This window comes from Panulirus ornatus, chromosome 6 (genome assembly GCF_036320965.1).
Source record: "Panulirus ornatus isolate Po-2019 chromosome 6, ASM3632096v1, whole genome shotgun sequence".
Lineage (NCBI taxonomy): Eukaryota > Metazoa > Arthropoda > Malacostraca > Decapoda > Palinuridae > Panulirus > Panulirus ornatus.
The window spans coordinates 55314737-55327735 of NC_092229.1; the positions used below are offsets into that span (position 1 = coordinate 55314737).

Consider the following 12999-nt stretch of genomic DNA (forward strand, 5'->3'; position numbering starts at 1 on the left):
ACCCTTTCTAATCTGCCCACCTCCCACCTTTCTCATGCCACAGGCATCTTTTGCACAAGCCATCATTGCTTCCCTAAATACCTCTCATTCCTCCCCCTCTCCCATTACGTCATTTTTTCTCATGGTATTTGCCATTTCCCGCATTCGCGAGGTAGCATCAAGAACAGAGGACAGAGCCTTTGAGGGAAATCCTCACCTGGCCCTCTTCTCTGCTTCTTCTTTTGGAAAATTAAAAACGAGAGTTGAGGATTTCCAGCCCCCCACTCCCTCCCCTTTTAGTCACTTTCTATGACACGCAGTGAATACGTGGGAAGTATTTTTTCTCCCCTATCTTGGGAGTAAAGTCAGGGGTTTGTGAGAGGACAAGAGCAAGGGAAGGAGTAGCACTACTCCTGAAACAGGAGTGGTGGGAGGATGTGATAGAGTGTAAGAAAGTAAACTCTAGATTGATAGGGGTAAAACTGAAAGTGGATGGAGAGAGATGGGTGATTATTGGTGGATATGTATCTGGGCATGAGAAGAAAGATCATGAGAGGCAAGTGTTTTGGAAGCAGCTGAGTGAGTGTGTTAGTAGTTTTGATGCACGAGACTGGGTTATAGTGATGGGTGATTTAAATGCAAAGGTGAGCAGTGTGGCAGTTGATGGAATAATTGGTGTACATGGGGTGTTTAGTGTTGTAAATGGAAATGGTGAAGAGCTTGTAGATTTATGTGCTGAAAAAGGACTGGTGATTGGGAATACCTGGTTTAAAAAGAGAGATATACATAAGTATACATATGAAAGCCGGTAAGGCAGCAGGTTTGGATGGTATTGCAGTGGAATTTCTTAAAAAAGGGGGTGACTGTACTGTTGACTGGTTGGTAAGGTTATTCAATGTAAGTATGATTCATGGTGAGGTGCCTGAGGATTGGCGGAAAGCGTGCATAGTGCCATTGTAAAAAGGCAAAGGGGATAAGAGTGAGTGCTCACATTACAGAGGTATAAGTTTGTTGAGTATTCCTGGGAAATTATATGGGAGGGTATTGATTGAGAGGGTTAAGGCATGTACGGAGCATCAGATTGGGGAAGAGCAGTGTGGTTTCAGAAGTGGTAGAGGATGTGTGGATCAGGTGTTTGCTTTGAAGAATGTATGTGAGAAATACTTAGATAAGCAAATGGATTTGTATGTAGCATTTATGGATCTGGAGATGGCATATGATAGAGTTGATAGAGATGTTCTGTGGAAGGTACTAAGAATATATGGTGTGGGAGGCAAGTTGTTAGGAGCAGTGAAAAGTTTTTATCGAGGATGTAAGGCATGTGTACATGAAGGAAGAGAGGAAAGTGATTGGTTCTCAGTGAATGTAGGTTTGCGGGAGGGGTGTGTGATGTCTCCATGGTTGTTTAATTTGTTTATGGATGGGGATGTTAGGGAGGTAAATGCAAGAGTTTTGGATAGAGGGGCAAGTATGAAGTCTGTTGGGGATGAGAGAGCTTGGGAAGGGAGTCAGTTGTTGTTTGCTGATGATACAGCGCTGGTGGCTGATTCATGTGAGAAACTGCAGAAGCTGGTGACTGAGTTTGGTAAAGTGTGTGAAAGAAGAAAGTTAAGAGTAAACGTGAATAAGAGCAAGGTTATTAAGTACAGTAGGGTTGAGGGTCAAGTCAATTGGGAGGTAAGTTTGAATGGAGAAAAACTGGAGGAAGTAAAGTGTTTTATATATTTGGGAGTGGATCTGGCAGCAGATGGAACCATGGAAGTGGAAGTGAATCATAGGGTGGGGGAGGGGGCGAAAATCTTGGGAGCCTTGAAGAATGTGTGGAAGTCGAGAACATTATCTCGGAAAGCAAAAATGGGTATGTTTGAAGGAATAGTGGTTCCAACAATGTTGTATGGTTGTGAGGCGTGGGCTATGGATAGAGTTGTGCGCAGGAGGGTGGATGTGCTGGAAATGAGATGTTTAAGCACAATATGTGGTGTGAGGTGGTTTGATCGAGAAAGTAATGTAAGGGTAAGAGAGATGTGTGGAAATAAAAAGAGCGTGGTTGAGAGAGCAGAAGAGGGTGTTTTGAAATGGTTTGGGTACATGGAGAGAATGAGTGAGGAAAGATTGACCAAGAGGATATATGTGTCGGAGGTGGAGGGAACGAGGAGAAGTGGGAGACCAAATTGGAGGTGGAAAGATGGAGTGAAAAAGATTTTGAGTGATCGGGGCCTGAACATGCAGGAGGGTGAAAGGCGGGCAAGGAATAGAGTGAATTGGATCGATGTGGTATACCAGCGTCAACGTAGTGGTTTTCAGAAAAGAAGAGAGAATGTTGGGGGTGAAGAGGGTGGTGAGAGTAAGTGAGCTTGGAAAGGAGACTTGTATGAGGAAGTACCAGGAGAGACTGAGTACAGAATGGAAAGGATGTAACAAAGGATGTAAGGGGAGTGGGGGAGGAGTGGAATGTATTTAGGGAAGCAGCGATGGCTCGCGCAAAAGATGCTTGTGGCATGAGAAGCGTGGGAGGTGGGCAGATTAGAAAGGGTAGTGAGTGGTGGGATGAAGAAGTAAGATTATTAGTGAAAGAGAAGAGAGAGGCATTTGGACAATTTTTGCAGGGAAATAATGCAAATGAGTGGGAGATGTATAAAAGAAAGAGGCAGGAGGTCAAGAGGAAGGTGCAAGAGGTGAAAAAGAGGGGAAATGAGAGTTGGGGTGAGAGAGTATCATTGAATTTTAGGGAAAATAAAAAGATGTTTTGGAATGAGGTAAATAAATTGCATAAGACAAGGAAACAAATGGGAACATCAGTGAAGGGGGCTAATGGGGAGGTGATAACAAGTAGTGGTGATGCGAGAAGGAGATGGAGTGAGTATTTTGATGGTTTGTTGAATGTGTTTCATGACAGAGTGGCAGATATAGGGCATTTTGGTCGAGGTGGTGTGCAAAGTGAGAGGGTTGGTTAGGGAGAATGATTCGGTAAACATAGAAGAGGTAGTAAAAGCTTTGTGGAAGATGAAAGCTGGCAAGGCAGCGGGTTTGGATGGTAGTGCAGTGGAATTTATTAAAAAAGGGGGTGACTGTATTGTTGACTGGTTAGTAAGGTTAATCAATGTATGTATGACTCATGATGAGGTGCCTGAGGATTGGCAGAATGCTTGCATAGTGCCATTGTAAAGGCTAAGGGGATAAGAGTGAGTGCTCAAATTACAGAGGTATAAGTTTGTTGAGTATTTCTGGTAAATCATATGGGAAGGTATTGATTGAAAGGGTGAAGGCATGTACAGAGCATCAGACTGGGGAAGAGCAGTGTGGTTTCAGAAGTGGTAGAGGATGTGTGGATCAGGTGTTTGCTTTGAAGGATGTGTGTGAGAAATACTTAGAAAAGAAAAATTGATTTGTATGTAGCATTTATGGATCTGGAGAAGGCATATGATAGAGTTGATAGAGATGCTCTGGGGAAGGTATTAAGAATATATGGAGTGGGAGGTAAGTTGTTAGAAGCAGTGAAAAGTTTTTATCGAGGATGTAAGGCATGTGTACATGTAGGAAGAGAGGAATGTGATTGGTTCTCAGTGAATGTTGGTTTGCGGCAGGGGTGTGTGATGTCTCCATGGTTGTTTAATTTGTTTATGGATGGTGTTATTAGGAAGGTGAATGCAAGAGTTTTGGAAAGAGAGGCAAGTATGCAGTCTGTTGTCGATGAGAGAGCTTGGGAAGTGAGTCAGTTGTGTTTGCTGATAATACAGCACTGGTGGCTGATTCAGGTGAGGAACTGCAGAAGCTGGTGATTGAGTTTGGTAAAGTGTGTGAAAGAAGAAAGCTGAGAGTAAATGTGAATAAGAGCAAGGTTATTAGGTACAGTAGGGTTGAGGGACACGTCAATTGTGATGTAAGTCTGAATGGAAAAACTGGAGGAAGTGAAGTGTTTTAGATATCTGGGAGTGGATTTGGCAGCAGATGGAACCATGGAAACGGAAGTGAATCATAGGGTGGGGGAGGGGGTGAAAGTTCTGGGAGCATTGAAGAATGTGTGGAAGTCGAGAACGTTATCTTGGAAAGCAAAAATGGGTATGTTTGAAGGAACAGTGGTTCCAGCAAGCAATGTTATATGACTGCAAGGCATGGGGTATAGACAGAGCTGTGCAGAGGAGGGTGGATGTGCTGGAAATGAGATGTTTGAGGACAATATGTGGCGTGAGGTGGTTTGATCGAGTGAGTAAGGAAACGGTATGAGAGATGTGTGGTAATAAAAAGAGTGTGGTTGCGAGAGTAGAAGATGGTGTTTTGAAATGGTTTGGTCACATGGAGAGAATGAGTGAGGAAAGATTGACAAAAAGGATATATGTGTCAGGGGTGAAGGGAACGAGGAGAAGTGGTAGACCATATTGGAGGTGGAAAGATGGAGTGAAAAAGATTTTGAGGGATCGGGACCTGAACATGCAGGAGGGTGAAAGGCGTGCAAGGAATAGAGTGAACTGGAAGGGTGTGGTATACCGGGGTCGATGTGCTGTCAATGAATTGAACCAGGGCATATGAAGTGTCTGGGGTAAACCATGGAAAGTTCTGTGGGGCCTGGATGTGGAAAGGGAGCTGTGGTTTCAGTGCATTACACATGACAGCTAGAGAATGAGTGTGAGCGAGTGTGGCCTTTGTTGTCTTTTCCTAGCACTACCTCTCACACATGTAGGGGGAGGAGGTTGTTATTTCATGTGTGGCGGGGTGGTGATGGGAATGAATAAGGGGAGACAGTATGAATTATGTGCATGTGTATATATGTATATGTATGTGTGTGTATATATATATGTATACGTTGAGATGTATAGGTATGTATATGTGCGTGTGTGGACGTGTATGTATATACATGTGTATGTGGGTGGGTTGGGCCATTCTTTCATCTGTTTCCTTGCCCTACCTCGCTAACACAGCAGGGTTCAGCAGGGTTGAGGGACAAGTTAGTTGGGCTGTCAGTTTGAAAGCAGAAAAATTTAAGAGTAAATGTGAATAAGAGCAAAGTTATCAGGTTCAACAGGTTGAGGGACAAGTTAGTTGGGCTGTAAGTTTGAATGGAGAAAAATTGGAGGAAGTGAAGTATTTTAGATATCTGGGAGTGGACTTGGGAGTGAATGGAACCATGGAAGCTGAAGTGAGTCATAGGGTAGAGGAGGGGGCAAGTTTCTGGGAGTGATGAGGAATGCATGGAAAGAGAGAACATTATCTCGGAAAGCAAAAATGGGTATGTTTGAAGGAATAGTGGTTCCAACAATGTTGTATGGTTGTGAGGCGTGGCTATGGATAGAGTTGTGCGCAGGAGGGTGGATGTGCTGGAAATGAGATGTTTAAGCACAATATGTGGTGTGAGGTGGTTTGATCGAGAAAGTAATGTAAGGGTAAGAGAGATGTGTGGAAATAAAAAGAGCGTGGTTGAGAGAGCAGAAGAGGGTGTTTTGAAATGGTTTGGGTACATGGAGAGAATGAGTGAGGAAAGATTGACCAAGAGGATATATGTGTCGGAGGTGGAGGGAACGAGGAGAAGTGGGAGACCAAATTGGAGGTGGAAAGATGGAGTGAAAAAGATTTTGAGTGATCGGGGCCTGAACATGCAGGAGGGTGAAAGGCGGGCAAGGAATAGAGTGAATTGGATCGATGTGGTATACCAGCGTCAACGTAGTGGTTTTCAGAAAAGAAGAGAGAATGTTGGGGGTGAAGAGGGTGGTGAGAGTAAGTGAGCTTGGAAAGGAGACTTGTATGAGGAAGTACCAGGAGAGACTGAGTACAGAATGGAAAGGATGTAACAAAGGATGTAAGGGGAGTGGGGGAGGAGTGGAATGTATTTAGGGAAGCAGCGATGGCTCGCGCAAAAGATGCTTGTGGCATGAGAAGCGTGGGAGGTGGGCAGATTAGAAAGGGTAGTGAGTGGTGGGATGAAGAAGTAAGATTATTAGTGAAAGAGAAGAGAGAGGCATTTGGACAATTTTTGCAGGGAAATAATGCAAATGAGTGGGAGATGTATAAAAGAAAGAGGCAGGAGGTCAAGAGGAAGGTGCAAGAGGTGAAAAAGAGGGGAAATGAGAGTTGGGGTGAGAGAGTATCATTGAATTTTAGGGAAAATAAAAAGATGTTTTGGAATGAGGTAAATAAATTGCATAAGACAAGGAAACAAATGGGAACATCAGTGAAGGGGGCTAATGGGGAGGTGATAACAAGTAGTGGTGATGCGAGAAGGAGATGGAGTGAGTATTTTGATGGTTTGTTGAATGTGTTTCATGACAGAGTGGCAGATATAGGGCATTTTGGTCGAGGTGGTGTGCAAAGTGAGAGGGTTGGTTAGGGAGAATGATTCGGTAAACATAGAAGAGGTAGTAAAAGCTTTGTGGAAGATGAAAGCTGGCAAGGCAGCGGGTTTGGATGGTAGTGCAGTGGAATTTATTAAAAAAGGGGGTGACTGTATTGTTGACTGGTTAGTAAGGTTAATCAATGTATGTATGACTCATGATGAGGTGCCTGAGGATTGGCAGAATGCTTGCATAGTGCCATTGTAAAGGCTAAGGGGATAAGAGTGAGTGCTCAAATTACAGAGGTATAAGTTTGTTGAGTATTTCTGGTAAATCATATGGGAAGGTATTGATTGAAAGGGTGAAGGCATGTACAGAGCATCAGACTGGGGAAGAGCAGTGTGGTTTCAGAAGTGGTAGAGGATGTGTGGATCAGGTGTTTGCTTTGAAGGATGTGTGTGAGAAATACTTAGAAAAGAAAAATTGATTTGTATGTAGCATTTATGGATCTGGAGAAGGCATATGATAGAGTTGATAGAGATGCTCTGGGGAAGGTATTAAGAATATATGGAGTGGGAGGTAAGTTGTTAGAAGCAGTGAAAAGTTTTTATCGAGGATGTAAGGCATGTGTACATGTAGGAAGAGAGGAATGTGATTGGTTCTCAGTGAATGTTGGTTTGCGGCAGGGGTGTGTGATGTCTCCATGGTTGTTTAATTTGTTTATGGATGGTGTTATTAGGAAGGTGAATGCAAGAGTTTTGGAAAGAGAGGCAAGTATGCAGTCTGTTGTCGATGAGAGAGCTTGGGAAGTGAGTCAGTTGTGTTTGCTGATAATACAGCACTGGTGGCTGATTCAGGTGAGGAACTGCAGAAGCTGGTGATTGAGTTTGGTAAAGTGTGTGAAAGAAGAAAGCTGAGAGTAAATGTGAATAAGAGCAAGGTTATTAGGTACAGTAGGGTTGAGGGACACGTCAATTGTGATGTAAGTCTGAATGGAAAAACTGGAGGAAGTGAAGTGTTTTAGATATCTGGGAGTGGATTTGGCAGCAGATGGAACCATGGAAACGGAAGTGAATCATAGGGTGGGGGAGGGGGTGAAAGTTCTGGGAGCATTGAAGAATGTGTGGAAGTCGAGAACGTTATCTTGGAAAGCAAAAATGGGTATGTTTGAAGGAACAGTGGTTCCAGCAAGCAATGTTATATGACTGCAAGGCATGGGGTATAGACAGAGCTGTGCAGAGGAGGGTGGATGTGCTGGAAATGAGATGTTTGAGGACAATATGTGGCGTGAGGTGGTTTGATCGAGTGAGTAAGGAAACGGTATGAGAGATGTGTGGTAATAAAAAGAGTGTGGTTGCGAGAGTAGAAGATGGTGTTTTGAAATGGTTTGGTCACATGGAGAGAATGAGTGAGGAAAGATTGACAAAAAGGATATATGTGTCAGGGGTGAAGGGAACGAGGAGAAGTGGTAGACCATATTGGAGGTGGAAAGATGGAGTGAAAAAGATTTTGAGGGATCGGGACCTGAACATGCAGGAGGGTGAAAGGCGTGCAAGGAATAGAGTGAACTGGAAGGGTGTGGTATACCGGGGTCGATGTGCTGTCAATGAATTGAACCAGGGCATATGAAGTGTCTGGGGTAAACCATGGAAAGTTCTGTGGGGCCTGGATGTGGAAAGGGAGCTGTGGTTTCAGTGCATTACACATGACAGCTAGAGAATGAGTGTGAGCGAGTGTGGCCTTTGTTGTCTTTTCCTAGCACTACCTCTCACACATGTAGGGGGAGGAGGTTGTTATTTCATGTGTGGCGGGGTGGTGATGGGAATGAATAAGGGGAGACAGTATGAATTATGTGCATGTGTATATATGTATATGTATGTGTGTGTATATATATATGTATACGTTGAGATGTATAGGTATGTATATGTGCGTGTGTGGACGTGTATGTATATACATGTGTATGTGGGTGGGTTGGGCCATTCTTTCATCTGTTTCCTTGCCCTACCTCGCTAACACAGCAGGGTTCAGCAGGGTTGAGGGACAAGTTAGTTGGGCTGTCAGTTTGAAAGCAGAAAAATTTAAGAGTAAATGTGAATAAGAGCAAAGTTATCAGGTTCAACAGGGTTGAGGGACAAGTTAGTTGGGCTGTAAGTTTGAATGGAGAAAAATTGGAGGAAGTGAAGTATTTTAGATATCTGGGAGTGGACTTGGGAGTGAATGGAACCATGGAAGCTGAAGTGAGTCATAGGGTAGAGGAGGGGGCAAGTTTCTGGGAGTGATGAGGAATGCATGGAAAGAGAGAACATTATCTCTGAGAGCAAAAATAGGTATGTTTGACGGAATAGTAGTTCTAACAATATTATAGGTTGCAAGGCATGGGCTATATATAGGGGTGTACGGAGGAGGATGGATGTGTTCAAAATGAAATGTTTGAGGACAATATGTAGTGTGAGGTGGTTTTGACTGAATAAGTACTGAAAGGGTAAGACAGATGTGTGGAAATAAAAAGAGAGTGGTTGGAAAAGCAAAAGAGGGTGTGTTGAAATGGTATGGACATATGGACAGAATGAAAGGGGAAAGGTTGATGAAGAGGATATATGTGTCAGAGGAGGAGGGAACAAGAAGTGGGAGATCAAATTGGAGGTGGAAAGATGGAGCAAAAAAATCTTTTGGGTGATCGGGCCCTGAACACGCGGGAGGGTGAAAGGAATGCAAGGAATAGAGTGAATTGGAAAAATGCGTGCCGTCCACTGGGGTCGATGTACCAAACCTTCACTTGGAACTATTCACTCTCTACTCATACATAATCTTTACACCCTTGATAAAAACTTCTCACTGCTTCTAGCAGCTTTCCTCCCACAACATACATTCTTAGGACCTTCCACAAAGCATCTCTATAAACCCTATCCTATGCCTTCTCCAGATGCAAATGCCACAAACACATCCAACAATTTTTCTAAGTATTTCTAAACTTTCTTTAAATAGATCACATGATTCATACATCCTCAACCACTTCTGAACCCACAATGCTCCTCTCCAGTCTGATGCTTTGTATCTACCTTCACCCTCTCAATCAATAACCTCCCATACAACTTACCAGGTACACTCTAAAAAACTCATGCCTCTGGAGTTTGAACACTCACCTTTACCCCTCCTGCCTTTATACAAAGCCATTATAAATGTATTCCACCAATCCTCAGGCACCTCGCCATCATACATACATACATACAATGGAAACCTTTAACAACTAATCAAAAACAGTCAACACCTTTCTTAATAAATTCAACTGCAGTACCATTCACTCCAAATGCATTGCCTTATTTCATCTTAAAACAATGCTTTCACCACATTCTCCCTCTTCACCAAACCACTCTCCATGACTTTCTCACTTTGCATGTCACCCCAACCAAAGCACCCTACATCTGACATGCTATCATCAAACATATTTAACAATCCTTCAAAATACTCACTCCATTTCCTCCTCAACTTCATCACTACCTGTTATCACTTCCCTTTTTGCCCCCCTTCACTAATGTCCCCATTTGTTCTCTCGTCTTTCACATATCATTTACCTCCTTCCAAAACATCTTTTTATTCTCATGAAAGTTTAATGATACTATCATCCCAACTCTCATATACCACTTTCTCAAGCCTTGCATCTTCCTCCTGACCTCCTGCCACTTTCACTCAACATCTCCCAATCATATGCACTCCTTCCCTGTACATAATGCCCAAACACCTCTCTTCTCTTTCACTATCAACTCTACTTTTTATCCCACCACTCATTACCCTTTCTAATCTGCCTAACTCCCATCTTTTGCATGCCACATGCATCTCTTGTATATGTCATCACTACTTTCCTAAATACCTGCCATTGCTCACCCACTTCCCTCATTTCATTTGATTTCACATTTTCCCATGCTACACTCAATCTCCTTGGATATTTCTTCCCACAAATCTCCTTTCCAAGCTCACTTACTCTCACAACTCTCTTCTCCCCAACTTTGTTTTCTTTTTAGAAAACCTCTACAAATCTTCACCCTTGTCTCCACAAGATAGTGATCAGCTATTCCACCAGCTACCCCTCTCAGAACATTTACATCCAAAAAATCTCTCTTTTCCATGCCTATCAGTCAATATGTAGTGTAATAGTGCCCGTTGACCATCTCTTACTCAAATATATATACATGTGCATATCCCTCTCTTTAAACCAGGTATTCCCAAACACTTTTTTCAGCACACATCTCCACAAGCTCTTCAACATCTCCACTCACAACACAATACTCCATGCCCACCAACTATACCCTCAAATCACTATTATCCGGTCTTGTACATCAAAACTGCTGCCACACTCACTCAGCTTCTCCCAAAACATTTGCCTCTCATCATCTTTCTCCTCATGGCTAGGTGCATAAGCACCAATAATCACCCATCTCTTGCCACTGACACTCAAGTTTTACCCACATTAATCTACAATTTACTTCCTTACACTATCACACATTCCCACAACTCCTGCTTCAGAAACAGTGCTACTCTTTCATTAGCACTTGTCCTTTCACTATATCTTACCTATTTTCCTTTCCTTCATGCATTTGTACTGTTTCCTGTACAGTAAGGTGGTGCCAGGAATGGATAAAGGAGAGCAAGTATGAATATGTACGTTTGCATGTATGTATGTGTAAGTGTATGTATATGTATATATAAGTAGATGCACGTGTAGGTGTGTATATGTACATACATGTATGTGAGTGGATGTATGTTTCATCATCTGCTTCCTGGTGCTACCTCACTAATCCGGGAATCAGCAATCAAATATGGACAAAAATTGCTAAGCTTTTTGCATGCAATAATGATTTTCATAAATAATTTCTACTTGTCCGAAGAATAAAGCACATAAGGAAAATCACTAGTCCTAAAGATTCTTTCACTTGATGGGGACAGTATCAGAGGTTACACAGATGTAAATGAATGACTGTTTTAAAATATTTTTCTCACAAGATAAGCAGAAGGCAAGTGCTTCACTTACATACATGCCATTTCAAGCTTTACTAAAGTTTGATACCTGAACTGACAAAAAATATATACACAGATGAACAGAAATTTATTTGATAATTATATAAACTTAAAGAACAGTATCAAACACATCTAATGTGACTTATTACTTACAACTTAAGTAGAAGGGATGACATAACCACAGACACTGAACTCATGGCCATAGCAGCTGAACCCATCCATGGCTGTAAAACAATATTTATAATCAATTTACCTTTCCATCTCAGCTAGTGCATATTACTATTACACACCCTCAGAGAGATATATTGATGTGCTATGTGAATCAGACTAAAATGGTCTTATATATTTCTGCAGTTACTCAATGCATATTTCTTACTTCTGTAAGTACATTAAATACTCTATCTATCTTGCAAGGCTTTCCATATCTTATTCAAAATCTATTTGGCAGGATACTAAATTGGAGATGGGGCTTGGACATGCAGGAGGGTGAAAAGCATGCATGGAATAGCTTGAACTGGAGTGATGTGGTATACAGGGGTAGAAGGTTACGTAGTTAGGTAGTAGGCTGTTAACATCCTCCATGTTAGGATGGCTGGTCTTACTTCCTAGTCTCATCACAACTGGACTACTGGGCTAATACTGCCGTCTTCTTACAAGTACCATACACCTCACTTATTTTCTTCATATTTGTCCTCTTGCTATTTCCTGTCTGCACATTCATCTTTTAGTATAATAATATTAGAGTCCAACAAATCTATGGCCCCTAGTCTCTAGCATTAAAGGGTGCTAAGAATCTCTAGGTTTATGCCTGAATCTACTGCCAATGAAAGGGGGAGCTCAGACAGTAGTAGTACCAACCCTTTCCACAACCTTTCCCTCTCTGATAGACCTTTCTCTTTTTCCACTACACTATACCAACATTCATGGTTGCTCTATTAACCTCTCTTCTGTTGAACAACATCTGTCAAGTACCTCCCCTAAATATCTTACTTTTCTCCAAGACCCAGATGTCTGGTGATTTCTCACAAGCCCCTTTTTCATATCCAACTATAATCTCTACTCACATTTCTGGTTCATCAGTGAAGTATGTGCTTATTCCTGCACCAACACACCTACTGCATGGCTTGAGGACCTTGAGGCTCCAAATTCTGATGTAATGTGGCTCAAGGTCTCTTTCCCAACTACCACACTTTTCCTGTTTCATCTATTGCTTTCCTAATTCTACAAATTTCATCTTTCTATGACTATCTAATCTCCTGCCATAAGACTTGGCATCCTCTCACCTGCAAGCCAAGATCCTTTACTTAGGGGATTTCAACATCCACTATAGGGAATGGTTGAATTCCTCCTATACAGAAGGTGAGGGGATTGAAGCCTTTGGGTTCTCCATTTACAATGACCTAAAGCAAATCATCTCCCACCCTACCCATATTCCTGACTGCTGTGACTACTCTCCTAATATTCTGGATCTGTTTTTCACCTTTAATCCATACAACTGTAACTACAATATCTTGCCCCTAATTGGGTTATCTGATCACACTCTCATCTATGTATCTATTCTTCAGGCACTTCCCCATCCAGCAGCCCTATCTAAGTGCAAATATTGGTCCCTCAACAAAGCTGACTGGAATAACTTATGAAAATTCTTTTCTAAACTTCCTTGGGTAAATTATGGTTGCTTAAGTGGTGATGCTTCTGTCTCTGTCACATGCACAGCAAAGGTTATCATTGCAGTAACAGGAGC

General features: G+C 42.3%; 1 protein-coding gene across 1 annotated transcript in view; it reads right to left on the minus strand.

Annotated features, from left to right (window-relative positions):
- The window catches only part of LOC139749254 (copper-transporting ATPase 1-like), a 364429-nt gene that overhangs the window by 30673 nt on the left and 320757 nt on the right, over positions 1-12999 (minus strand). The window contains exon 24 of the mRNA XM_071662991.1: positions 11409-11479. Within this exon, the coding sequence (XP_071519092.1) occupies positions 11409-11479 (71 nt within the window). The remainder of the gene's footprint in view (positions 1-11408; positions 11480-12999) is intronic.